The following is a 26,068-nucleotide window of genomic DNA, read 5'->3' on the forward strand; positions in this document are numbered from 1 at the left end:
GCTAGGGACTTCTCCTAGGTCACACTTCCCAGAGTCCTTTTCAAGCATTGCCAAGAGAGGGTGTGACTAAGTGTGATTTTTTTTTTTCCAGTGTGTTTATTCATTTTTTGCTATAGAAGTTGTCTTTTGGGTTTGTGCTTTGTTTTTTCCTGTCATTTTCTCAAAGTACAATATTTTTAATAGCTAGAGAATTTTGAGCCCTCAGAATGGATTTTTTTTTCTTTATTTATTCTTTAAGTGCAGGGTAAAGTTTTTGCCCTGTCATATGTGACTTTGCTCTCCTCTCCCTCCACTGCCTCTGGGGGATACATCTCCCCAGGACCTAACAGCGGGCAGCTGCCAACATTCTTCCCATCACTCCTCTCGCAGCGTCCGCACTCTACAGGGTGGACGAGCTTTGCTTATAATCCCTCAGGATAACAGAGGCATAGGTCATGTCTGGGGGGGTGCAGAGCACCGACTCCGACACGGGGGAGCTGGGCACGGAGCTGCCCGAAGCCACCGAATCCCGGAAAGGGGACGGGGGCGTCAGCGCCGGTGAGTCTTCCAGGGTGAGCTTGCTGGTGGCCGGCTCCTCCTCATCATCATCCTCCGGGTTCTTCTCATAGACATATCCCTGAATGAGCTTCAGCTTCTCGCTCTCCGCTTCCTCAGACGGGGGAGACAGGGGCTCCCCGCTGAAGGCAGATGCCTGGAGAGGTGGCAGGGGCGGCGGCTGAGGAGGCCGCACGCCGTTCCCCGAGCCAGGCGTGGGGAGCACGGCATTGAAGTCGGGGATGCCGGTGGCCAACTTGTTGACCACCCCTTGCAGCTGCTCCATGAGAGATCGAGGCTGCAGGGGCAGGGTCTTGGGGGACTGGTCGGGCAAGAAGAGGTGGGTCTCCTCCGCCGAGGCCTGCAGCGGGGGGGTTGTCACCACCCGCCTGTGCACCACCATGGAGGGGCTGCCTGGCTGGTTGAGGCGGATGGGCTCTCTCTCTTCTTCCTCCACCACATTGTATAGAGTCTTGCTGCTGATGTCAGTAAAAGTCAAGCTCTTGGTTTGGCCGTGGTAGCTTTTAGTGAGGGGTTTGATCACGGCTGTCTGATTGCACCCTGTCTCCTGGCTCTTCACATGCACTGAGAGTCTGTGCCACATGTGCTCGCCCTTGGGAGCTTGTCTTCCACCTGGTTCAGACCATGACACAGACTTTCCATTAGAACTATGAATAAAATAAAGATGGGTTTATTTGCATTTACATTACACAGACATGGGCAATATAGAAAAACAAGCTGATGTAAATCCCAATCGTTTTGCCTCTTTAACATGCTCCCCAGCCCCTGTCCCCCCTCCCAGTTCTTCATGTCCTCCCAGAAATACTACAGAAGGAAACAACAGCATCTTTTAACAGCAGCAGTTACAGCAATTTTCATCCAAAGGCAATTACTCCACACTGCTTATGTGCCCCATGGCCACCCTGGAAAGCCCAGCCCACGGGAAGGGCTCTGATAAGACTGGCTGTGGTTTGAGGACCCTTAGCCTTTTCATTTTTTATCTAGGTTTCCTGACTGCACCTTGCAGGGGAAAGAGAAAAAGAAAAATAACATCACAGGAAGAGCTTTAATTAAGCCTGATTTACAGCTTATAGGAAACATTTTCAAACTCTTGAAAGATAAACAACCCACAGCCTTAGCCTTTGGCACCCTGGATAGCAGGAGGAAGCATTAATAACCCCTCTTTTTCTTTTTATTCTCTGCTCCCCGTCACACTTGGGAACACGTTAGCTATCACAGAAATGACAGGCACCCACCAGGGCCTCCTTCAGGTAGAAGGCTGCTCTGTCTGCCCAGTCCTTGTGTCAGCCCTTTCTCACCTTCCCATGTCCAAACAAAGCCCCAGACAGTGCCCCCTGCTTAGGGACGTGCTCTCACTGCAGGGACCCCTCGCTGGCAGTCAGGACAGACAGAACATAGTTCTTCCCCAGTGACCATTATTTACAAACCAGAATAAAATGCTGAGACTGAAAACAGTCGGTTTGTGTGGGCGGAGGGAGGAACAAGCAGCAACGTGATCACAGTGAGTGGAACCCGCCAGCTCCTCATGTAAGCTGGATCCCAGCATTTGAATGTTTGGCTGAGGGGGAACCTGAGGGTCAGGTCCGTAGCTGAGGAGTGACAGTGCTTTTACAGCTCCCTGGGCCTTGCAGAGAGCAGCACTCAAAGCAGAATGACATCTCATTAGCAGCTGGTGGGACAGGGAGCTGAGCTTCAGAGGACCAAGCAATTGTTTAATTGCAGGTCAGGCAGTAGAGATCATTCATAAATTATAATATGCATCACCTGGGTGGAAACTAAAGACTAAAGAGAAATTCTGAGATTATTTGTATGAAGCAGCCTTATCTCAGGGTCTCAGCCCTCAGGGGGCAGAAGTAAACAAAGGATTAAAATTCAGGCCCTGTGATTGCAGTGCAGGTGGGAGGCAGGCACAGTAGTGCTGCCTCTTGGTGCTGCACACAGCAGAGGAGATCACTTCCCTTACATACAGCCTGCAATATCGTTCTGAGTATTTTGCTTTTTCTTGCACTTCTCTTTCTCAGGGAGTAAATAATTACCGGTTGAATTTTGTGAAAATATTATTGGCTAACTTTGTCGTAACTGGGAGAAATTGGTACAACACAGATAATGAAAAACTGGCAAAAGGGAAAAGAAATGTACATAATAATGTGGCACTTTTCTGCTGAGCAGTAAATATTCCTAGAGAAAAAGAGAATTTGTGCAGGATCCAAGCAGTGAGGTTCATCTCCAGCTCCAGACTCTGGACCTATGACTCATCACCTTGGTAGGAACTGGCTCACCAGAAGAGGCCAATCTAAAAAATTCATAACTCCCCCAAGCATGTAGCTGGTAGGACCTGGAGATGTTTGGATTTAGAGCTTTAACCTGGAGAAAAACAAAATAGCCAAGTTCCCAGCTGGCTAGAATGAAACTTCTTTATAGTCATTAATGAAAAGATAAGAATGAAGGTTTAGAAGCACTACAGTTTTGATCAAAATGAGGTCTGATATGACATTTTTTTGAAGTGCTATAGAGATAAGCAAATGACTATAGCTGTTGGGTGTGAAAGATTTTTAAAGTAATATTTTAAAATATAGAGATTTGCAAACTCTTCACACAGAAACATTTTGTCTGCTTTGAGTTCAAAACAAGTCTGTTCTTGTAGAGAGGAAAATAAGTCAACTGCTCTCATTGTATTTTTGCTGATGCTGTTGCATACAAGTACTGCAAAAGGCTTTTCTGGAAAAACATGATGATTATCTGCTGTCTCTTATGCTAAGTCCACTTCTGCATCATTTACTTCTTCATATCTAGCTCTGGTGCATCATCGCACTTTTGAATCCCTCCTCACACCATCTGTTTAGTATCTATCTTACTTTGTTCCCAAGATCTTGTATTTTACATCAAAGGCAAGCACTGTTATTTTAAGGAGCTCACTACCTCTGCCTTCAGATCTTCCTCCTATTCAGTTCATTTTCCTCCCCCTCACTCTCGAATTCCACTCTCCTGACTTCATTCTTCTGTAGCACTCTCCATAATGTACTTAATTGAGCCCAAGTCAACAGCCGTACTTAAATCAAACTGTGCTGGGACTACAATACCCACCCGTGAACAAACCACTGAATCAGGTTTCGTCTGTTACCAACTTGCTCTACAAGGAAAGCTGGTGCTGCTGGCACCTTGCCTCCACCTGCCAGGCCTCCAATAGCCTTGTGACAAATAGCTTTAGAGCCGCAGTGGCTCTTCACGGGGTCATTCAGGCGATTTCCACTGGGAAAATCTTTTTCTGTTATGACTCTCCTCAGTCTTTTGTTCCGGCTCTTTCCCTCAACTTACTCTGCTTGCTGTGTCCATGCACCACAAGCCTGTCAATGACTCGTGTTTGAGATGGAGTCAGGGGATTGTCATGGCAGTACCTGGGCTCTGCCTTGCTGGGCAGTGGGCAAGCAGTCACACCGAGACTGGCACATTCAGGCAGAATTAACAATTAACGTGCAAGAAGAAAACACCTGCTATTCTGAAACAAAGACTAGTCACCTTGAATGGTATTAATTGGCACTTAGGCAAAAAGTAAAGATGGAGCTGGGAAAGCTCTGACCAGAAGTGAGTATTGGCTGGACAGGAATCAACTCACATGTGCAAAGCAGTGCTGACAGTCCTAACTGCATGGTCACCATTTGTTAAGTGATCGTCACACTTTTTTTGAAGGATGTACCAACAGGAGAAGGTAAAAATCAAAATTATCTGTCTTTCATAATGGGGGAAAGGATGCTTTTCCACAAAAAGGAGAGCAGCAAGCTGGATCATGGCTGGGTTATAGAAAACGTGATACTCTCTGCCCAGTGAAAACTGGTGTCTTCTTGCTTCTGTCAATATGAGATGTCCATGCAGGTATTTATTTGCCTTTCCTAACTTTCTCTCTCCATTATAACATTTCCTACAGGATTTAGACTTCACACACAGTGCTTGGCAGTGAACTCCTTGGAGTTTCAAGCGACATTAAGGTTTATAGTTGTGTCTATCCAGCATAACTATTTCTTCATATCTTTGTATCTAGCCTAGATGTCTAGACAGGCCCTTGGATACCCTTTTAACACATAAGATGGGTTTGGTTTTACTAGATAGGCAACAACATACATGGATTTAGCTGCAGTTTCTGAACTTTTCTCACAGCTTTGTCTAGAGCTTTTGTATTTTAGGGGAATAGGCACAAGTACATTTCTGGTGTGAGTTTGTGTTACGTATGTGAGTTCCATCAGCAAATCTATTGCTATTTTTCCTCAGTAATTCAAAGTGCTATTTTTAATACATGTACCAATCTTTACAATGTTTTCTCTGCACGACTCTGGGCTAGTCACTTTCACATATTTTCAGCTGATGATTATAGACGCTAAACAAGCCAGGAAACAATTTCAAACCTTAATAGTTACTTTCAGAAAGTCTTTAAAAGAACTGATGTGCCCAAATCTGAAACAGCAATCCAAAATATCCCTGCCCAGCCATTCCTCAGCTGAGGACATGCCTACAGCTTTTTAGGTGGTTCACTATCTTTTGCTAAGGATCTCCGTCTGCCCAAAATCTTGCTCCTGCTTGTGTCTAGGACTGCCTCAGACTCAAGTCCTGTCACAGTCAAAGAGGAAAGTCATGCTCTTGCCAGTGCCTTGGGGATCCGACCTTGTTGGCTTCCTTGGAGCAAAACCTGGGAACCCTGCAACAGGTAGTTCCTCCTCATACAGCACAGTCCTGAAGATGTCTTGCTTCAGACATTGGATGGCAAAGGTTTCTTTATATTTTAGAGACTGAATGTTCCTGAGGTGGAACAAGGTTGCCCCATTTCCAAGAGTCTATGGTAATCTAGTCTGTACAACCGTCTGATCCTATTACCTTTTGCCAGTGAAGTTACAGCCTGAGACCCAGAGCATAAAGAATTTGGTGAATTTTCCATCCCATGTGCTTGAACCTTTGTCTTTTTTGCCTTGATTTTTTGTGCATAAAAATCCTTAAATGACACCATAAGGAAGAGTTAAATAGAGCGATATTCCCAGGTTTCTTCAATGAGGTTTGCTTTAGGAACCCACATATTGAGAAATGGCTCCTCATCTGATGTAGTGCTTGTCATTGCCAGAGTGAAACAGCTGGGGATGCAGTCAGGCAAAGTGCTTGAGGATGAAAAAGAAGGGACACTTCAGGAAATGCTAGACTTCATTCCTTGTTTCTTTTTGAGATACCAGAGCTTCTGTTGGTTACCTTTAGAGGGCAGATATATAGGATTGCTTTTTTAAAGCAGCAGTGGCAATCAATCAGCAGAAAAGATTACAGAAGAAAGAAGTTCCCTTTCTTTCATTGTCAAACTGATGCTTTGGTCAAACCTACCTCCTCATAATCACTATAGTAACTGTTTGAAATGCCACAGCTGGTAGGAGGCATTGGGATAACCTAGTGTGAAACTAAAATTTTAGGAATGAACAAAAAATGCAAGGGGCTGTCGATTTTGTAAACAAAAAATAGGTCCAAACCAAACCTTAAACTATCTGATCAGCAACCAGATGAGGCCAGTGTCAAGTGCTGCCCAGTCAACAAATGATGCTCTCCCCTTCACAGATTACCCTCCTGGGCAGGGGAATTTCTACACTGCCTGCAGAAAGGCAGCTAGCCATCAACAAGCTTTCTTCAACTCTGCAGACATGAAAGCAGCAATAAAGAGCCTGAGCAGAGCTCTGTCCCGCTGCAGCCTCACCGCTCCCAGGACCCAAGCTAAATAGTTTAAGATTTAAGGGTAGTACCTGCACTTCAGCACACTGCAGTGTTTTGCTTCTGTCTCCAAGGTCTCCTCCATCATGGTATCCACTGCAGTAAGGCCGCTGTGGCATGAAATTTGACTAAGGGAGTGAACTGGCTTTCATCCAGGTTAGGGATATCTCCCTGTGCTAAGGAGGACCCTCTCCTCAGGGCCTTTCAGCTAGTGGGAGCAGTCAGCCCCGCCACTCATTAGCAGAGGAGGTCATGTTGGTTAACATGTTCCTGCAAGCCTGATTTTTAAAGTGCCCTTCCAAGAGCCCTTCCAAGGGCTCATCTTTTTTACTAACCCAGGTTTAACCTCTCTGTGGCTCACTCAAGAGTGAGGGACTCATCACCCTCCCACCACACTCCCAATCTGGTGTATGCTCAGGATTTTTGCTGATAAATATCACTTTTTACCACCTAAAAGAAAAAAAAATAATAACAAAACAACTTCAGCGTTAGTCCATCTACAATGCAATCTCTTCTTCAGTGATAAGAGGATCTTACAACAGTTCTCACAGCGTGACTCCAACTCTTTCTGTGGTGCTGTATAATTAGAGCAAAGTTTAACCTCCCACTGGTGTTTCTGGAAATTCAAATTACTGAACTAACTTTTCTGTGTTGTTCCAATCCCTTTCTTTAGCACAAAACAAATCGCTTGCCTTGCACATGGGACACAACGTTCCATGTAAATTAGAGAGCTATTTTAAATGTACCATGGAAGCAGCTACACAAACTGCAGGAAAACATAACGCTGTCCCACTGTGCCACAGGGGCAGAGCCTGATGACACCTGGGGTTGCAGTGGGTGAGCACAAACCCAGAGCCACCTTTCTAATCCCCTGCCTTGCCACAGGCTTGTGTCAAGTAAATCTAACCTAGTTGTTCCTTGTTACTCTGCTGCAAGAGGTAAATGTTACTTTAATAGTAATATTTCAGAGAATAATTTCAGAGAATAATTCACTGATAATACCAGCAAAGGTAATTATAATTGCTAGTATTAATTTTTAGTCTCATCTGAAATGCAGAAGCTATGTCACACTTCAGTTATCTATCTAATTATTAGTGACAAAACTTTTGGTTCACCAGTATGTTTTGTTACACAGAAATGATTAAAAATAAGTTACTGCAAATAATTTGGAGAAATACATTTGCAGAACTTGCAAAGCACTTCTAATCTGATAGCTTTGACATTACGAAAATGTCCCCAAATTGCAAAGCAGGTTGCAGCTTGCAAACTGTTCATTAAGTATTTTGAAAAGAATAACAAGTAGCTACTAAATAAATATGTGTTGCTTGGAGAAAACAACTTATTCTAACAGATAATACAAAGTTCAGGATAATGAACAGTTTGTCCCAAACAGCAGGCAAATTCTTCCAGTGTTCAAGAAATGAAGATCAAAAACCTGCAAACCAAAGTGAAATTAAAAAAGTATTCTTATTATTGGAAAAAAAAAAATAATGAAACCTGTTTGTTTTGTTGTTACTTACAATTTAAAAACAGCCAATATTCAGAATGAGTACATCCTACGGGATGACCATTGTATTTTTTTAAGGTTTTCAAGGTTAGTTAGTGCACAAGAAATGCATGGTGTAAATCATCATAGATTCTCTGTGGAACCTCTATCAGTGGAGAAGCACATTTGTATTACCTGAAGATGTGCCTCATGCTGCACATTTGAATAAATATATACAGCAGTGCAGTCATTGACAATACCTGAACTGAAACATTTTTTTTCAGGCAGGCTTGAAAAGGAACACAGCTAATGCAACCTGGAAACTGAAAATTACAATGTGTTGAGCAAAGGAACCTGGAAAGCTGTGGAACACGGGAAGAAAATGATAGAATGAAATTGATTTAGGAAAAGTGTAGGCAGGAGCAACTAAGACAAAATAGCCTGTAGAACTATAAAGCTATAAAGATCAACAACCTTCAAATACATTATTTTAAAAGAAGTATTGCAGAAAAAAAAATCCAGAGCTGCTGTTGAATAAGAAATTAACAGGGTTTGTACATAAACAAGCCATAAAATAGCCGACAAATTTTGTGTTCCCCACTCAAAAGCACCATACCATGGTACAGAGATTCCTTTAGGAATTTATAGGTAAGACCTTTCATATAAATGCAGATTAATATTAATTAAGATTATGTTAGATTTTTCCTTACTTTCTTTAATCCCTCTGTGGTTCTGTGGGCACCATGTTTTTATCCAGAAAGATATTGGCAAATGGGATGTCGTATAGAGAACAGCAATAAAAAGCCCCATCAGGAACAGAGAAAAAAGTTCATGAGAGAAAGCTGAAATAACTGAATAATACGTTCAGTTTGATGAAAGAGCTCAGTAACAGATTTTAAACATCTGAAAGGCATTAACACCGAGGATGGAAGATATTCCACATAGCGTGTAGATGCACAGCTGAGAGCCCTAGATGAAGTTACAAAAGGGAAAATTATTCTGAAAATCCAGAATATTTCCTAGTCAATAGCTGTATCATGACAGGACTAAATTCCTAATGATTGCTCTGGGCAGTTGTTGCCAAAAAGTGTGCAGCAGTTTTATAGCAGTAAATGAGGTCTTTTTCCACCATAACTTGGCAGATTCTCTGGTATACTTGTGAATAAAATAAACTCCCAGCAGTTTAAACAGTGCTCAAAGGACCACCAGACTTGTTTTAACATGCTGGCGGTGGGAGGGCCAGCGTTTTGAATGCAGCCTTAACCCACAGGAAGCCACAGGAAGCTTAGTCATGAGGCACCCCGTTTGTAATAGATCTAGCTCTAATATGCTGCAGGAGATAAACCAGCGAGCAAGGGCTGTGAGTTTTTTGGGTGTATCTGGACATTTCCATGGCAATGAACGTGCAGCTTCAGGAGAAAAGAGCCCCGAAGCTCGAAGCTGATGTTTCTGAGTTTATTAAGATGATGAGCAGTTTTTATTACTCTATATTTTCATGGCTCTGCATTTCTGGCCATCTCCAGGATCACACGGAGAATGGAGATCAATGTTAGCACAATAACTGATGCTAAGTATTGCGTGCATCAAACACAAAAGAGTTTGGGGCCCCTCCATCTATCTGCCTGTAACTGGAAGGTGAGGGAAACCGTAACAGCCTTGGTGATTTCTAGCATGTCAGGGCAGCAAAGTGAGGCTTCCCCGGAGAAATCCAGACTGGCTGACTGCTGCGGTTCTGCTGGCTGATGCCTGGGCACGAGGCCAGGAGGTGGTGATGGGCATCCGGTGAGATGGCGGATGCCCGACTTTGTGCAGCTCAGCCTGGTGCCAGGCCACAGGTCACCGGTGGAGGACGCCCCTTCCCCTGGCCACAGCGCAGCACTGCTGGGCCTCTGAAAGCACCGATCCCGCTAGAGGGAGAGGGAAGCCTGAGGGGCAGGGGAGGGGGAAGAAACCAAAACAGCAAGCTTCATGCTCAGGAGGTCTGAAAAGCTCAGCTGCTTTTTAAAGCCTTTCTTATCTGTGCAGCTGCCACAAGTGTTTGAAGTCCCATGGACTGCTTGGCGTCTCACCAGAGGTGTTTCTCAGGAGATCATGTGGATGAGGATTATTTTTTTTTCCAAATTAAAAAAAAAAAAAAAAAAAAAAAAAAAAAGAAATCCCAAGAACTGTCATGCAAAGAGCAAGAGCTTCAGCCTTCCCCATGCTCAGGAATTTTATTCTTTGTATCCATGCTTTTTGAATATAATCTGTTGTTGCATTTGCCTTTCTTTGCTTCCTAATGGTCAGATTCCCATTCCATCACCCATTTCTGTCTCCAGACAGACAGTTGGCAATCTGTGCCCTGCAAATCTGCAGCATTAGCTTCACACCAGAAAAGAAGGACATATTGTTAGACAGAAGTTAATAACAAAATGTGTGTACTTTTCCTTACACTGGCTTTGCAAAATTTTTGTTTCAGGGAGGCAAATCTTGTTGCTGCCCAGGCCCTGCATAACCATCACTGCTGCACCAAGTCTATGATGTAGACTACCTGTATTTCTTCTGATCTGCGTGCGAGTCAGAGGGGCAGATTTGGTGGAATTAACATTACTGCTACCTGCCCACAATTTGCACATACTGTGAAAGGGCTGGAATGTTTTGTGGCTGATCATAGGAGCTGAACGGCAGCTTGGGCTGCACAGGCACTGTGCTGCTCAAAATACTGGGTAAGTGCCTCAGAGGCAGATTTCCACCTCGTCGCTGCACAACCTTCCCTGAGGCAGGGAGCAGGACTGCTTCACATCTGTAGTTTATCAGATGGAAAAGATCATAAATCTGTCCTGCAAAATAGGAGGCGAGGCCTTTCCATTTCTGCAAGAGCTAGCATGTTTTCTCCACTGAGTTTGTGTATGCTTAAGAGAAGGCAGTATTTGCACTTTTATTTTTGAACAGCTGAACTTTGCTCCTGTTCACTGAATGGAGAACATTCAGAAGCTGAATGTCTTTCAAAAACTGTAACAGTAAAATTTTCTCTGCTATTCTTTAGAGATATGCTAGGGCAACTCTTTGTTCCTGTGTCAGATTCTGCAGTTTTTATTTACTGCACATCGTTTCCCTGCTCTGTGAATGCCACCAAACCAGCGTTTTCTGTGTTCCCTCTGCTGGCTCTGGAGCAGCAGTTCACTAACAAGCACAGTTAGTGGGAGCTGTGAACAGCAAAGGCATCTTGCCATGAGACAGCCACTGCATTTTTTGTTTAAAGCACGCAGAATAATGTCATCTCCATGCAAAACTGTAAAGAAAAAAAAAAGTTGGCTAAATGGAAAAAAGAAGATACAATTAGTACAAAAAATGATGTATTTGCAGAGTTGCAAGCATTTACAAATAAAAGTGAAGGCTTTTTTTTTTTTTTTAAGTAAAAGCTGCAAAAATTTTTGAGTGTTCTCTTCATCACATCTGGACAATCAGATTAAGGCATTGTGTGAAACAGGGGACATAAGCAAATTTCCCATCTTTAATGGCATGCACCACATTTGTCCCATCGTTAGACATGATAAACCAATGAGAAAGAGAAAGCAAGGGGTAAAACCACTCTTTGTCATGCAGCTTCTCTTACACATTCACTGCAGTGTGGGATTTTTCAAAGCTGCACATGTGCCGACGGACACTGGCTGGTGGGCGAGAACTCTGGCTGCCTCTTCCTGAAGATTGAAAAGAAAAAGACACCCAGTGAGTGGTTATACACATGTGCACACATGGTGGTTATACCACTCAATAGGGTGCCTGTCCCTGACCTACATCTAAGGCTCACTGTGGTCCTTCCCGTATTTTTTCTTCTTCCTTGGGCCAGTCACTTCAACCTCCATACAGGTTTCTCCTTGGCTCCAGCATTGTATTGTGTAAAATGGGTTCTCGTGGTGTTTGACCCCATTTTGTCTGCTGAGCCCTGATGCACTCTACAGACCAGATGGTAAGGGCTGCTGTGTACTTAGCTGTCAGCGGGAACTCTCCCCTGGTATTCTCAACACGGGGTTAAATGATGAAAAAGGAGCATTTGCATTTCTCATCTTATCTACAAGAGCATCAACAAAATTTTGGTTGGTGTAGTTCTTAATATATACAGCTCCTGATTTTTCTCTGTCTCTCTTATTCCCACAATATGGTTTTCTAAGTGTTTGGATTCTGTTTGTTTGGTTTGTTTGTTTGTTTGTTTATTTGTTTTAGCTCTAGCTGAATAGTCACTATATGTAATTTCATTGTATGTGCTTCTTTTTTCCCATTGACACATTGGCCTTTTTGAGGTAGACGTGAAATGAAGTCTCCCAGCCACTCTATCTCCAATGATAATTCCAAAAAGGATTGCAGATTGCAGTTTTGGACATTAACGTAAGACAATTTTCACTATATTTTCTCCTCTCCCTTGCCTATAATGCGGATGCAAGCCCTTGTTTATCTTCCCTAGTATCAATAAAAATATATAAACACGCGCGTGCCTTGACAAAAATGTCGGATATTTTTGCACATGAAATGTATCAATGAATTTCTGCAAAAAAAAAAAAAAAAAAAAAAAAAAAGTTGTCATTGTATTGCAAATAAAATGCAAATAAAACTCAGCATTTCTCCCCATCAAACAAATAACCATCGTGCATGCTTGCCAGACTTCTTTTTACCTCAAAACAACAGATTCATGGATGGTATGTGCACGTACTACATACTCAGTACAGCTGCCAATGAGCCAAAAAAGCCATTCTTCTCACCACATACTAAAGCACAGGAGCACAGCGTGATGTACAGAGAATACATGCATACCCATTTTGGAGAGGTAGATGCCTTGAGATGACTTCTGAACTATTATGAATAAAACACAAATAAGACACACTGCTGAGCAATTTTGTAAACCTACTCACTTTGAAGCTTCTAGAATAATTAAATTCCTTACCAGGAGTAATGACATCTCTGAGATTTGACAATTTAAAGGTGATCATAATTAGGAACTTAGCTACTGTGCTTTCTCCTACATCCTATTGAAGTTACAGAGATTATTAAGCTTCTGATTAAACCGAACATCCAACATTACTACAGACCTTTGCTTTTCTTCATCTATTGACAGAAAAAGAGTTTCTACTTTCTGTGGTTGGTTTGTGAAAAGTCAGAAATTAGTAGTTTATTCAGTCACAGGAGCTAATTTTACAAAACATGTAGCAACATGTGATTGATTATCCAAGAGAAAAATACCATTCTGAACATATTTCATACATATACACATGCTGTATGCACAACAGAGGGCACACAGCCACAGAAAACCTTGCTCAAGGACCTTGGAAAAGGTGGAAAACTTCTGTTTCAGAGCACTTCTCTGAACCTGGGTCTTTGTGAGGCAACATGCTTTACCAGTTACTGTCCCTCAGCTAGTGCCATATGCTGCCACTTCTGGCTTCTTGAGCTGCATTCCTTGTTTCCCACCCTGTACTTCTCTTTATACATCCCCAGAGTGAGCCCAGAGCATTCTGGTCTCCAAGCTCTGGGCATCTGTAGGTCTTGTTTTGAAATCCTGTTATGTGAAAGGAAGAAAGAATCCTGCTTCCTTACTCCAAAATGCTTCCTACCATTCAAAACACAGTGTATTATTTTCTTATTGTGACTGCAGATGCACTCCTCGGCCAAAATCAAACACAGATTACATATGTAGCAGTATGCAACCTCCTAAATGCCTTGTCAGGTTTGCATTCAGTGGGAGACTGCTGTTTGAAGTGCTGCCATGCTCCATCAAAGCAGTGGTTTGCCTTTCGGTCAAAGTCAGGGGGATCCCCATGCGGTGATACCCAGGATATGCACTACAGAAATCAGAATCTCAAGGTTCACGCTTCAGTAAAATTTGCATTTGGATTTAGAGTGAAATTTAGATTTACAGTGTTGTGGGAAATGTAGTGCGTGTGCTAATTATACTTCGGTGAACTATTCTGCCGTAATTAACCATTGTCAGCTGCATATGTAATAATAAATGCTCTTGCAATATTCAATTTGAAGTATCCTCATAGGCTTGCTTGCTCTTACTAGTAGTTTATGGCAATACTCTCTTTACTTTTTTTTCATTCTATTTCTAATTAGGATGTATCTCCTCCTTTCTTCCTCCTGGCTTTGCAGGCAGTGATGACATTTCACACACATTCCTCTGGTTACCAGAAATTAGGTAGCCTGCTTTCCTTTAAAAAATTATGTTTAAAGGGCCATTTTGGGGGGCTGTCTTCTAAACAATAAAGGTAATTCCTGTTGAGTCAATGACGATTATTCGTTTCCTGAGCCCAGAGGCAGGATGGACCTTCTGTGTGTTAGAATGAGGAGTTGCCATAGTATAACAAAATATGTGAACAGCTTCCTGATGAAATCCTGGGTGCAGTAACAGGGAGCCTGCCAGAGGAAGCAGGGTGACAGTGTAGAGGGTTCCTGAAGGAAGAGGATTAATTACTTTACTTTATGTTCTTTGAAGCAGAAACATGTTTCTAGACAGTTGGTCAGAACTCAGGCTAGGGAGCAGGGCTGTAGAAATCTGCAGTGAGGGAAGTAAAGGGTCTGAGAGAAAAGTCACTCTTGCCACTATTTTTTCTCTTAAGTGTAAATGAATCATCCCATGAGGCAAACAGCCGTGTCAGGATCGTAGGAAAGTGTAAAATTGCTATCTATAGTGTTTTCTCTCTGAATAACTATGAAACATTCACCTTCTGCCCTGGAATTACTTTCTCTGTCCATCCAGACTCTCCACACAGATACAGACTGAATGAATCTGTCTGGCATCCAAGATAATATAAATGCAGGATTCTGTGTTACCCATCATCTGAAGCCAGTCAAAGATTTTCCACACTAGATGTTGTCTAAGCTGTAAGAAAGGCTTTCGCATTTCCCATGGTCAAAAACATACAGGAAAGCACAGCCCCAGGTTTTACACAACCTAATTTGAAACAACTGAGCATTGATTACATTGGGAAGATAGTAAGTGGAGAGACTTCAAGAGAAGTGATGATGGCATCACGCTGATACTTACAGTGGCATGATAGCCCTGAATCATTTCCTAGTTTCTATTTTTTTATTAATTTATATATAGCCCTTAGCTTTAACAGAGGAAGGGAGAGGGCTTGTGCCACCTGCCCTGTGACGGACTGCCATCACAGCCTAGACTATCGTCTGCTCCAGCATTCAGACTGACTGCCCTCCTCACCCCAAAGGGGCAGCTCTGCAACAACACAAACTTTCCAGCCTGCTGTCTACTTCCTTGACCCCCTAGCAGCCTACAAGGTGACTGGGGAGGTACGCATACTTTGGATGTAGAATCAGATCAGTAAAGTGCTCAAGAGAACTCCCACCCCCAATTCTTTTGCCTCTCTAAATCTAACATCTTCCGAAGCAGAAGCGTCAGCCTCTGATGTTTGTGTCCTTTAAAGTTCAGGTTTTGTGTATAGTTGTCATGGCTGGATCAAAAGCTATCCATTATAAAAGAAGCAAGCCCAGGTCCTTCTCCTGTAAAAAGAGGAGTTGAATTTCAATACCTTTTGCAGGAACCAGAATCTGATAGAAGATTTCTGCAATATTTAAAGCAATAGATTAAGCTGGGAAGATAGACTGGTTTTCAGTACAAATTCCTTTTTAAAACAAAAGCCCTGCCTTCTAACCGAGGGAAGGTTAGAAATAATTGCTCTGAGTTTTAACTTAATTATGCTAATCAGTTGGACAGTGGCAGTATTTGGAAAGAAAGAAATCATTAACAGCTGCAGAGCAGAGAGAGCTGTAAGTAGGAGGGAGGCTATGTTGTCATTTGCCCTTGCCAGGCAGGGTGAGGCACACAGGTAGTTACTACCCATGGAAGACAGAGGAGCAGGAGAGATTTTTGCAATGCATTTTCTCTGTTGAAGTGTGGGCATCTGCTGAAGAGGACAGAGGGATCACTGGGCTGAACAAGGTCCTAGTAAGATGCTCGGAAAGACTCAGCACAAAGCTAAGGCTGCACCTCACATCACCCCAGGCCAGCACGAGCCAGCTGTGTGCCCAGGGGAGCATCCAGCCCTCCGTGCCAACATGGCTCTGGGTGTGATTGCTCAATGAACTGGCAGGGAATGATGGGGACGACTAATCTGGGTTGCAACTAAGCCAAAAAAAGGAAGGGGGGATTGGGGGGAAGATGAGTTCCCTGCTCCAGTTAACAGCATCCAGGCATTTGTCCCTGTGTAAGTGAAGGGGCAGCACAGGGTAAGGAAGGCTTTGGCTGTCATTTCTGGCTTAAAGCAGCTTAAAGCATTTGTGGATTCACAGGCTATGATAGTCCAAAGCAGCTGCAGGCAAATCTCTCGGCTGTCCAGGATGGCAGCAGGAGAGATTTCTGAGGTAAGATATAAAACTAAAGACTGAGCAATGTGTAGAATGGATGTTTCAGAGAGTACGAGAAAGTAAAAGAAAGACCCCACTTCCTGAGGACTACAGATATCCCTGGGGCCACACGTTGCACCTGCCTGAGCCTACACTTCCCCCCCACAAGGTCCCAAGGTCCCAGGGCACAGAGGCAAGCCCCTGCCGTGCACACATGAGCTCTGAGGACCCTTGGGAAACTGCTGGCCTGTCCCTGCACACCCATGGCATTAACCTGCCACTGGGGCACAAAAGCTGGTGGCAGCTCCCACATGCCTAGTCTGCTCACTGGGCTCCTCCTGCAGTCATCTGTGCTGCTGTGCATGCTTTCAAGCATAGCCCCTCATCACTCCCAAGTCTGCTCAAGGTATCTAATCCCTTCATGGGAGCTTATGCAGACTTTGGGATCTGGATCAGGTTTTTGGTGGTGGTGGTGGGTGCTTTTGGGGTATTTTGCTGCTGTGTTTCTTGTTGGATGGCTGTTTTGGGGACTTTGCGATGTTGAAAAGGGGTAATGTGGAGTAAATTCCAGTTTCCAGGCAGTCCTTTATCTGGGAATGTAAGGCTTGTAAGTCAGCTCAAACTGGCTGGACCGAACCATCTGAAGGGATCTGTTTTATGCCATGAAAAGAAATGGACATAAGAGAACACAAAAAGAAGAACGTTTTCTATGGAAGTAGAGTGGAAGACTAATGTCCTGAGCTTGAAATAAGAAAGTGACAAGAGCAGAAATTCCTGCCTTTAACACACCCCAATGATAAGGAAAGATTAACAGTTTGCAGACAGCTCTGGGTTGAAAGGAGGAGGGTGTTCTGGATGGAAGGTGGCTCCTGGATGGTCATTTACACTGAGTCTGTGATTCTCTGGGGATACCTGGGACTGACTGGAGTGAAACTGCAAATACCAACAAATCACTGGCCAGTGAAGGGCTGCCAGAATCAGAGCTCGGGCACTTGTTTTGCTGGAGGGTAAGATCAGTGTTGACTTCTCCAGCTGTGGTGCTGCAACAGAGCTGAGCTAATCTACTGGTTTGCTGCTGAAAGGGACAACTCTCACCCATGTTACCCAAACCAGGGGCAGCAGGGACAGCCTCTCCATTGCTGACATTAATGCTTATCTAACCCTGAGGAGATGGGGCTCAAGGACAAACTTCCCGGCAATGACTCACTTGACTCACATTTTTTTCCTCTGTAAAGTTAATTTTGCAAGGTGGAAGAAAAACACATCCTGCACACCACAAAAGAACCACACAACAGAGAAGGGGAAACGACTTAAGAAGAGATAACTGAAGCAGCAAGCTAGAAATGGTAAATTGTTTGTAATGCAGTAATAAGGATCCTGGAGCTTTTCGTTCTCAAGTGGGCTTTTAAGTGACAAATTGTGTGATTCCTTCTAGCCTGCAAAATTGTTCGCTGTTTATAGTGATAATGCCTTTTAACCTATGCTTGTCAGGTGTGGGATGCTGAATGCCAGAGCACATATATGCTTTGAAGAATTAGCTGACTTGTTATTTCAAAATTAAATACTCCTTAACAACTCTAATGTGGAGGCAGATGTTCTATTGATGCAATATACTTTGCTTTCCATTTCAGCCTATACTTAAAGTGGTTTCTTAGAGTCCATAGGGTCTCTAAGAGAACATAACCCATGTTGCTTTGTCAGTGGATGACCTTCTGTGTGGACATTAACTCTGTCATAAAGTCTTTTCTGCAGACTTCCAGACTTGGGTCTGGAAACCCCAAGGAAATATCTGGTAGTACTAATTTTGCCCGTTCAGAGTCCTCAGGATGCAAATCTAATAACCAGGAGAACACAGAAGAACATGGTCAGATCTCTGCTCTGGATGTGAATGGTACTCTGTGCACTTGGGTCTGATGGAAAACTGTACCAGATGGGTGGAAAACAAACCTTATTGTCTAGAAAAAGTATCAAAGTCAAGCAGAAAGTGAAGATGGAGGTTTTATAATTCCTCACTATTCTGTTTACAAACTCTTAAATCACCAGAAAAAAAAAAAAAAAAAAAAAATCAACAGCCAAGAAAGCTTCCCCATTACAAACAGCAGTGGGACAGGCACTTTAGCAAAGACTGCATCCAGATTTTAGGCTGAATAGTACACCCAGAGTTAGCCTCTGCTTTGCCACACATCATAACCAGCACAAATCTCTGCATCTTCTTCTGTGTTCAATGAAAGTAAGATGAAGAATGTAAAACTTCTGGGTGGCATAAAATGTCAGGGGAGGTAGTACAGATATCTGTAAATAAATGTGTCTGCGTTTTGAAGTATTTTAGGAAAAAATGAGCTTCTGCAGGTACCTGGATAATGTGCCGTGGCCTGTCCCTGCAATAGCTGGAATTCAGCTGATAATGATAAGGCACAAATGTTTGGAGATTGTGGTCTCACAAAAGCTGGTGCAATTGGCAGTGGTTTGTACTGCTGGGACATACGTAAGCTGAGACTACTTGGCGTTTGTTTCCAAAGTTTAGTAATATTCCCATTGCCATAAATACTTGTAGCTCTGAGAGTACCATGGGGGACAGGGGCTGTAGTACTGCTGGTGAGAATTTTTTTCAAAACCTTCCCTGAGATAGGGAAGAGCCTTGGAGAACATCCTAAATTTACACTGATGACCTAAGTCAGGATAGACAGGTTTTTGTGTCTTGGTAACAGTGGGCATCATCCCGACAAATTTGCTCCCAAATAAATTACTGATCGACTGACAAATCAAAGTGTGGACCTCTTTATCGCAGCCAGCAAAATGTATGTGCTGGTTTCTTCCACCAAGGGCTTCAAAGATATTTCTTTAATAAAATATAGAGTGATATGGGACTGAGATTAATTCTTTATTATCAGTATTAAACCCTGCTCAGATTTCATTTATAACTGTGTGGTGAACCATACATGCCTGACTAGGGAACTCTTCAGTCCCTTAGCAGAGGTGGACCATCTTCTCTCTCCAGGACTGTGATTCACCTATGCATTACAAGGGCTTGCTAAAAATCAGGTGCTCTGTCAGATGTTGCAAAAGCATGCTGTAGTTTGGTTTGCAGCATTTAGTTATATGAGGGAGTCCTGCACTAAGGGGGGTGCTCATTGCAGGCAGGTATAAGTTTGGTGGACAGAATATGAGGTGCCTTTTTACATCGGTAAAGAGGTGGAAGAGGTGACATATGAGATGTGGTCCTCTTTGTGGGCTCCTATGTGCTCATGTGTCCACAAGCATGAAAAATGATTAAATAAATTAGCAGCAGTTCTGCATTTCACACTAGCAACTTTGCACTAAATTGTTGGAATGAATCAAGAATATTTTTCAGGCTACATCTAAACTTCAGGGGAAAAAACAATACAACAACAACAACAAAAATTGTATTAACTCTAGACAGTTATGTATAGTGCTTGTGCTATTTTATAGCTCATCCAGAGAGTATCAGAGATAGCAACTATATCCTTCAGTACCTGAATTTTTGTTCACCTCTTTATTAGCTCAAAGATGTATGAAATAGCAAGGTGGCTCAGAGATCCCCACAGAATAAACACTTGCAGAATATCCTACGTGTTTATTCTAGCAAGTATTTGTACATGAATTATCATGTGTCCATGAAAAGTCACAGCTCTATTTCTTTCTGCTGAGGGAAGGTGAATAACTAAAGCACAGGGCTGAAACATCACACCTTTGAGGATATGAAGGAGGTAAAATGCAATCCTGACTTAAAAATCTTAAAGTAGATTCTAGGAGACTTTTCATTTTAGTTCTTTGTTCTGTTTCCATTTTAACATGCTGAATTAAATGAATAAATCTGTTATGCTTTTAAAAGTGATATTTTATTCCCCCCCACTGAATATATATATATATTTTTTTCCCCTTAGTATGTGCTTATGGGAGTTAGAGTCTGATATATGTAATACAAGGAAATATCTAGGGTTTTATGTACTTACCAGGATGCAACCTTCAACACCAATTTATTTATCTGATGCTCTGAACAGGAGAATATTCCTTCCTTGTTATTCTCACAGAGAGAATTCTAACCAAAATGATGTGAGATTATGGTGCTAAACAGATAAACAGCATTTGCTTATGCCTACAAGTGAAGGCAATTGTTTGTATCACTCACTGTTGAGCTAGTGCATTTTTACAGCATCCAAACTGGATTGTTATGACTGCATTTCAGAATAAAAATGCAATAAATAATACATACAAACACAAAAATACAAGGAAATGTAATAAGTGATCCAGTCAAGCAAGAAATTAAATTACAAGTGATGTTCCTATTTCTGTGTTTTATGCCAAAAAAGATGCTAGTCTCCCTCAGGCTTTCTGCAGTAGTGTGTTTGCTCCCCTTACACCAGGAAGCAGAGAAAGTGGTACATAGCTGTAAAGCTCCCCTCTGATATAATTGTGCATCTATGCATCATTGTGTTTGGGTACTAAAATTCATTATACAAGGCTGTCTGGTGCTACAGCAGTGCCTATAAGTAAAACAACGTTTTATGATTCAGCATTTTGAGTGCAGTAAAATGAGACGAGCTGTAAAGTGAAATTCTCCACAACTCCTTTGGTAAGAACCAGGCTGTATTCAGAGACGGTTCCTTAGGTCTATCTCCTGTCAAAAGCCCCTGGGAGAACAGAGTAGTGAATATCCATGAAAAGAAAGTGGCAAAGCTGCCTGGGACAAGGACTTCTGAGAAAAGGAGGAAATCACAGAAAATCTTACACAACAGTTCTTTCACCTGAGGGGACTGCCCAAATCAAATATAGTTCTGACTGGTGATGAAGAAGCATAAGGTCCTGCCCCCTCTCCTCAGCTTGTCTTAGGAGTGACTTGTAATTGGTTATGCATGTGTTGGGATGTTCTTTAGCTGGGATAACTTGCAAGGAAAACTTACAGTGACTTACTCAGCCTCCTCCTTGTTTGTCATTAGAAGGAAAAGGTAAATTCTCTATCTTCATACTGGCTATATTACATATATATAAGCAGATACATAGCTTGGTATATAATTTGGTATACACATTTGCCATATCTGATTTATAAATAAATATGATTTTTAGTATTTATTTAAATCACTAGGAAAAAAAAGTAAGTGTGGAAGATACATCTCTGACTTATTTATCACCAATTTTATGTTTTTTTCAGATGCTTGGAATAGAACTACATCATGTCTATTAAAGCAAATGCAAATTCAAGCTGCATAGCACAATATTAGCTATAACTACATAGCTCAAATTTAATGAACAATGTTGCAGCAAGGCTAGAAAAGATTATTATTGGATTATTAAGTTTCAAATTCCCTTATTCTGTGTTTCTTTCCAATTCTTTCACATCAATTGTAAGAGACCTTTGGAAAAAGGTAACTGTCTTCTGGGATTTTTAAATATTCACTTAAATCAATACACTGACAGGGACTGAACAGCTTGACTGAGTTTGTTGAATTTTCTTATTTGAAATTCACATCACATACAGGAGAGAACAGGATAAGGGCTGCTACCTGTCACAGTGCTGTGTGTCCACAAAATCATTAGTGGTTTAATCCTAGTAAATAGCCCAGCAAAGCCAGCAAACATACCAACTGCTGAGAGAGAGAGGTTTGACATTAAAAACCTTCAATTATCCCTGTGAGCATGCAGGATGCTTTCCCAAAAAGGCACTGCGACCTCAGAAAAGGGAGAAGGACTCAACTGTACAAGAATCTAGATGGCCACTGGGGAGGGCTGCAGTGAGCACAGTGATGGGTATAAGTTGGACTGCAGTGGGTGCTGCCTGCCTTCCCCGTGACAACTGTGGCACCAGGGAACCAGACCAGAGCTACCACGTCTGCATCGGCGCTGCAAAGGAAGTGGACTGCTCTGTGATATGACCTGGATGGGATGCAGGAGCCCTATGGACACGGTGCCCTATGTCCTGACGGGGAGACAGGGGCCATGCAGCCACATGCATGCTGCCACGGAGCAGCCCTGCACCAAAAACTGGACCTGTACTTCACAGGTTTATTGCTAGATTACTGGGGACATCAACCATACAATGATAAATAAATCATTTAAACAAGCTACCTAACCTGTCCTGTATGATTTTTTCCCACCATCTTTTTTTTTTTTCTTCTCCTTTTAATCTCCGTATTATTTCCCACTTGCAGGAGCTTACAGCCTCTGCTGTTTCAAAACTCTTTCATAATCTGCCTTACTCCTCTGGGTAAACCTTAGCAGGATGGCTGTGCAGACACAGCATATTTAAAGACTTTCTTGTAAGTGCCTTGGAGTATACTGTATTCCAAGGTCTGTAATGGTCAAAAAAAGGGCTGTTGTATTGTGCATGCAATACTACCACAGTATGTGGAAAGTTTACCCACTGCATACTGCATCAATTTAATTCTCTAAACTGCAAAAGAAGCTAGCCTATCATTTCCTTTTAGATTCAGTGATTGTCTCTGTACTGATCAGCTGTACGATAAGAAGGTAAAATTACAACATACAGGAATTTGTACAACAAATATTTAAAGATAACTCTTACAGGCTAGGAGTTGCAGTTTAGGACCAAAGAATAAACTCTGTATTGTAGACATCTCAGATTGGGCTTACGTCCTAAAGTGCAGGAGTCTATAAATATATTCTTTTTTGTAGGAGAAGGTACAATGATTATTATTAATCCTCCTTGCACTTCCCACTAAATCCTTATTTCAGATCGTTTGATGCATTTCAACCAGAGTGAAATTCTTTGTACAGCTGTGCCAAGTTGAGACTGTTTTTATTTGATTTCACACATTTTAGCCTGCAGAGGTCAGAACAAAAGCCATTGTTTTCCTTACATTAAAAGTTTTTTCATCTTCTGTTCACACTTCTCTCTGTGATTCTGCTACCCCTTTGCTTCCATAATACCCTACTTAAAGATAGCGTATTGGCTGCATGGAGTAGAAACTTGAGAATGAGAAAAGGGAATACTCCCAGGCATCTCCTCCTGTGATGAGGCGCTCCACTTGGATCAAGTGAGAAGCTGTGAAAGATCTGCATTTGTATGACTGCAACTGAACATGCTGAACATTTACTCTCTGTTTCTGGAAGCTCCAACTCTTGCCATGCTGCACAGTGCAGTTGCCTCCTCCCACCGCCATAAAAACAGTGAAACAAAATGTCCTACCTTCTGGCCGTACTTATGCTAAGATTCCCCTCACTGCTTGTCTGTGGGAGGCTTTGAAACGGAAGGAGCTGAAGAGCCCAAAAGCCTTTTTGGACTGTGAATCGCCAAGTGAAATGCGTCCCAGAAAAACGTGGCATGTCAGCACAGCTTGCTCAAGATGAAATGGCAACTCAGCAAGTCAGTCTAAAGAGAAGAGGCAACTTAAGAATACCTGGAGAGAATTTTATAACTTGCAAGACAAAAAAGCAGATGGTTTCTAAGTCCTGGTAAGGGAGCACATATGATTTACTAGAGGTAGCTGAGAAACATGATTCCCAGCTAAATTTCCCAGTACACACAAGAAAGGATGAAGAACAGAACAGGCTCATGTATAGAAAGCCAGAGACAATGTACGAGGAGATGCTGGGTTACCCGACCCTTTTTATTGGAATAAAATACAGCCACTTTGAAAGACTTTTGGTCCAAGTGACTGCCTGGACACTGCTTAGAGATGCCTGGGTGAGCAGACTAGAGGCATGGACAGCCAAAACAAGTCAAAATGATAAATAAAAAGTATGTGCTTAGAAATATTTTAAAACAACCATTCATTTCTCAGTGCAGGCAGCTGGAGTAAAAATAACTGAATGCAAGTGTATTAAAATTAGACAAGGGTATACAGGTGGCTCAGGCACTAATGTGGAGTCCTGGCCACACAGTGAGTCTTGCTAGTTGCCTTCCCATCACCTCAAATTTTGCCACACAACTTATGCTGACAGCTAAATCCTTGCTTATTCTGATTCAAAATGTACTAAAATGGTTTCCAGACCTGGGCTCTCAACCAAAAATTTAAAATAATTTATATGTGAGGACTGAGGCAGTAGCTCAGCATCACCACCAAAATGGCGGCTAATTACTCAAAGGTGCACAAAGAACTTAACTCCTGTGTCCTCCTCAGCAATCCTCCTCCACTGATCCTTCTCATGTGCAGCCCACAAGAAGTCTCGGGTCTTGCTGTGTGTCTCAAGCTCCACATGAAGTGCATGTGTGGACTACAGAAAAGCCATGCAAAAGACCCAGCTCCAACCTCCTGTACACTGAGCAGGGTCCATTTGAAGCAGTGGCTGGAGAAGGCCTCAAGATCAGTATCTTCAATATCACTGGTTACTTTTTTCTGCATGTAGCCCAGAAAAGAGCACTGCTTCCTTGGGGAGATATGTCATAGACTGGAAGCAGTTATGGTGAGGATGGAGGGAGCACACAATAGAGTGAGGGCCACACCAGGCAGGGCTGCATCCCACCTCAGCCCTCCCTCCTTTATATCTGCCCTTGGTATCTTACAGGCACTTTCTCAGAGTGCTACTCTTCAAGCTAATTGACCCTCAAAGACCAAAGTAACATTCATGGTCAAGTACTAGGCTAATGATCACAGCAAGACCCATATCAGAAAGTTCCAATCTCACAGGTGGGAAAAAAAATAAAATAAAATAAAATAAAATGAAAAAGGCTCTCCTAAAAATACTGTAAAAGCCAAGATCTTATAATGCCACCAATCAGCACACTCTAACAATAACTGCCCCCCCACAGCTTCAATAAATGTAGCAGAGATCACTGTCTCGATCTCTCCTGATGGAGCTGTTCCATTTTTTATAAATATTTAAATATTCATTTGACAAGAGGAAGAGACTGACAATATCTCAGTACTGAAGACATTCACAAGGGATCTCTCAGACCCAGATTTGAGTTGTCTCACAGAATAATACAGAGTATTTCTCTAGGGTTTGCATCAGGATTTTTTTCCTCTTTTCCAGGACACACTGCTGCTCAAGAACAGAGAGAAAGGGGGAGACTTGCCCTGGAGCGATGTGTTGTCCAGCTATAGGACATCCACCTGGGATGTGAAGGAGATGTTCTTAACCTAAGTGAATATCTTAGCTATTGTCCTACTGGCTATTGGGGTAAAGATCCCTCACACCTTACCAATTCCTTCATCCCTACATAGGGAAAAAAAGTCATCCTGGCCTGGAGAGGATCCTTCCCATCAAAATCCAATTCTATGAAACATTTTGAGAGGCCAGAATTTTCTGATGGGAAACATACCCTACTGGAAAGTTCCCAGCCTGCTCTATTTAAAACAGTGCTGTCTGTAATCACTCACAGTTCAACTCAGCCAAGTAAGAGACAGTTCACACCTTCATGATAGCACACAGCATCTTTGGAGTGCCACAGATCAGTAAAAGCAGCAAGCTTTGGTATTTTTGTAAAGACCAATGTTACCGAACAATTTATTTTCATTGAAATTGTGTTGGTAGTTCAGCTGGGACATCCATTTTTCAAGTTGACCTCTGTATCAGCACAAGATGTAGCTGAAGGTTTTCTATTGACTAATAGATCCTATGTTAATGGACTTCCCTAGTTAATTCTTCTGCTCTACTTTACAAAGAAGAAAGGAAGAGCAGGTTGGCTGGCTCTACTTCTAAAGCTAGTAGTTAAACTAACAGCACAACATTGGAGGTTGGTCTTTTAACAAGGTTTATATAAGTTTGATTTGCCCTTGTAAATCTAAACTAGCTTCCTCTGTTAAAGTTAACTCAATTTAACTCTATATCTGCACGCTAATTTAATTTAAATGGATGCCACTTTTCTGTTTAGAGGAAGGAATTGGAACTTACTGGATTAGCCGAAGAGAGGTTCAATGCAGATAGGAAGAGAATGGTGAAAATTGAAAAGTAGTAAAAGAAAAGCAATCTGGCAAGAGAAAGAAGAGATGACAAGAAAATTGAAAGTTTGTGGAAAACAGCTGGAAAACAGATCCTTTGAGT

At 42.3% G+C, this 26,068-nt stretch overlaps 1 protein-coding gene across 4 annotated transcripts in view; it reads right to left on the reverse strand.

Annotated features, from left to right (window-relative positions):
- Positions 1-379: 379 nt before the first annotated feature.
- GRM1 (glutamate metabotropic receptor 1) overlaps positions 380-26,068 on the reverse strand; it is a 181,290-nt gene continuing 155,601 nt past the window's right edge. For 2 of the 4 annotated variants that reach the window (XM_040553072.1, XM_040553073.1), the window contains exon 8: positions 380-1,202. In XM_040553072.1, coding sequence (XP_040409006.1) covers positions 380-1,202 — 823 coding nt within the window. Of the gene's footprint in view, positions 1,203-11,366; positions 11,452-26,068 lie in introns of all 4 variants that reach the window. The other 2 variants (XM_040553075.1, XM_040553074.1) reach the window with 2 other exon arrangements.

The sequence above is a fragment of the Cygnus olor genome, chromosome 3, assembly GCF_009769625.2.
Source record: "Cygnus olor isolate bCygOlo1 chromosome 3, bCygOlo1.pri.v2, whole genome shotgun sequence".
In the NCBI taxonomy this organism is placed as follows: Eukaryota; Metazoa; Chordata; class Aves; order Anseriformes; family Anatidae; genus Cygnus; species Cygnus olor.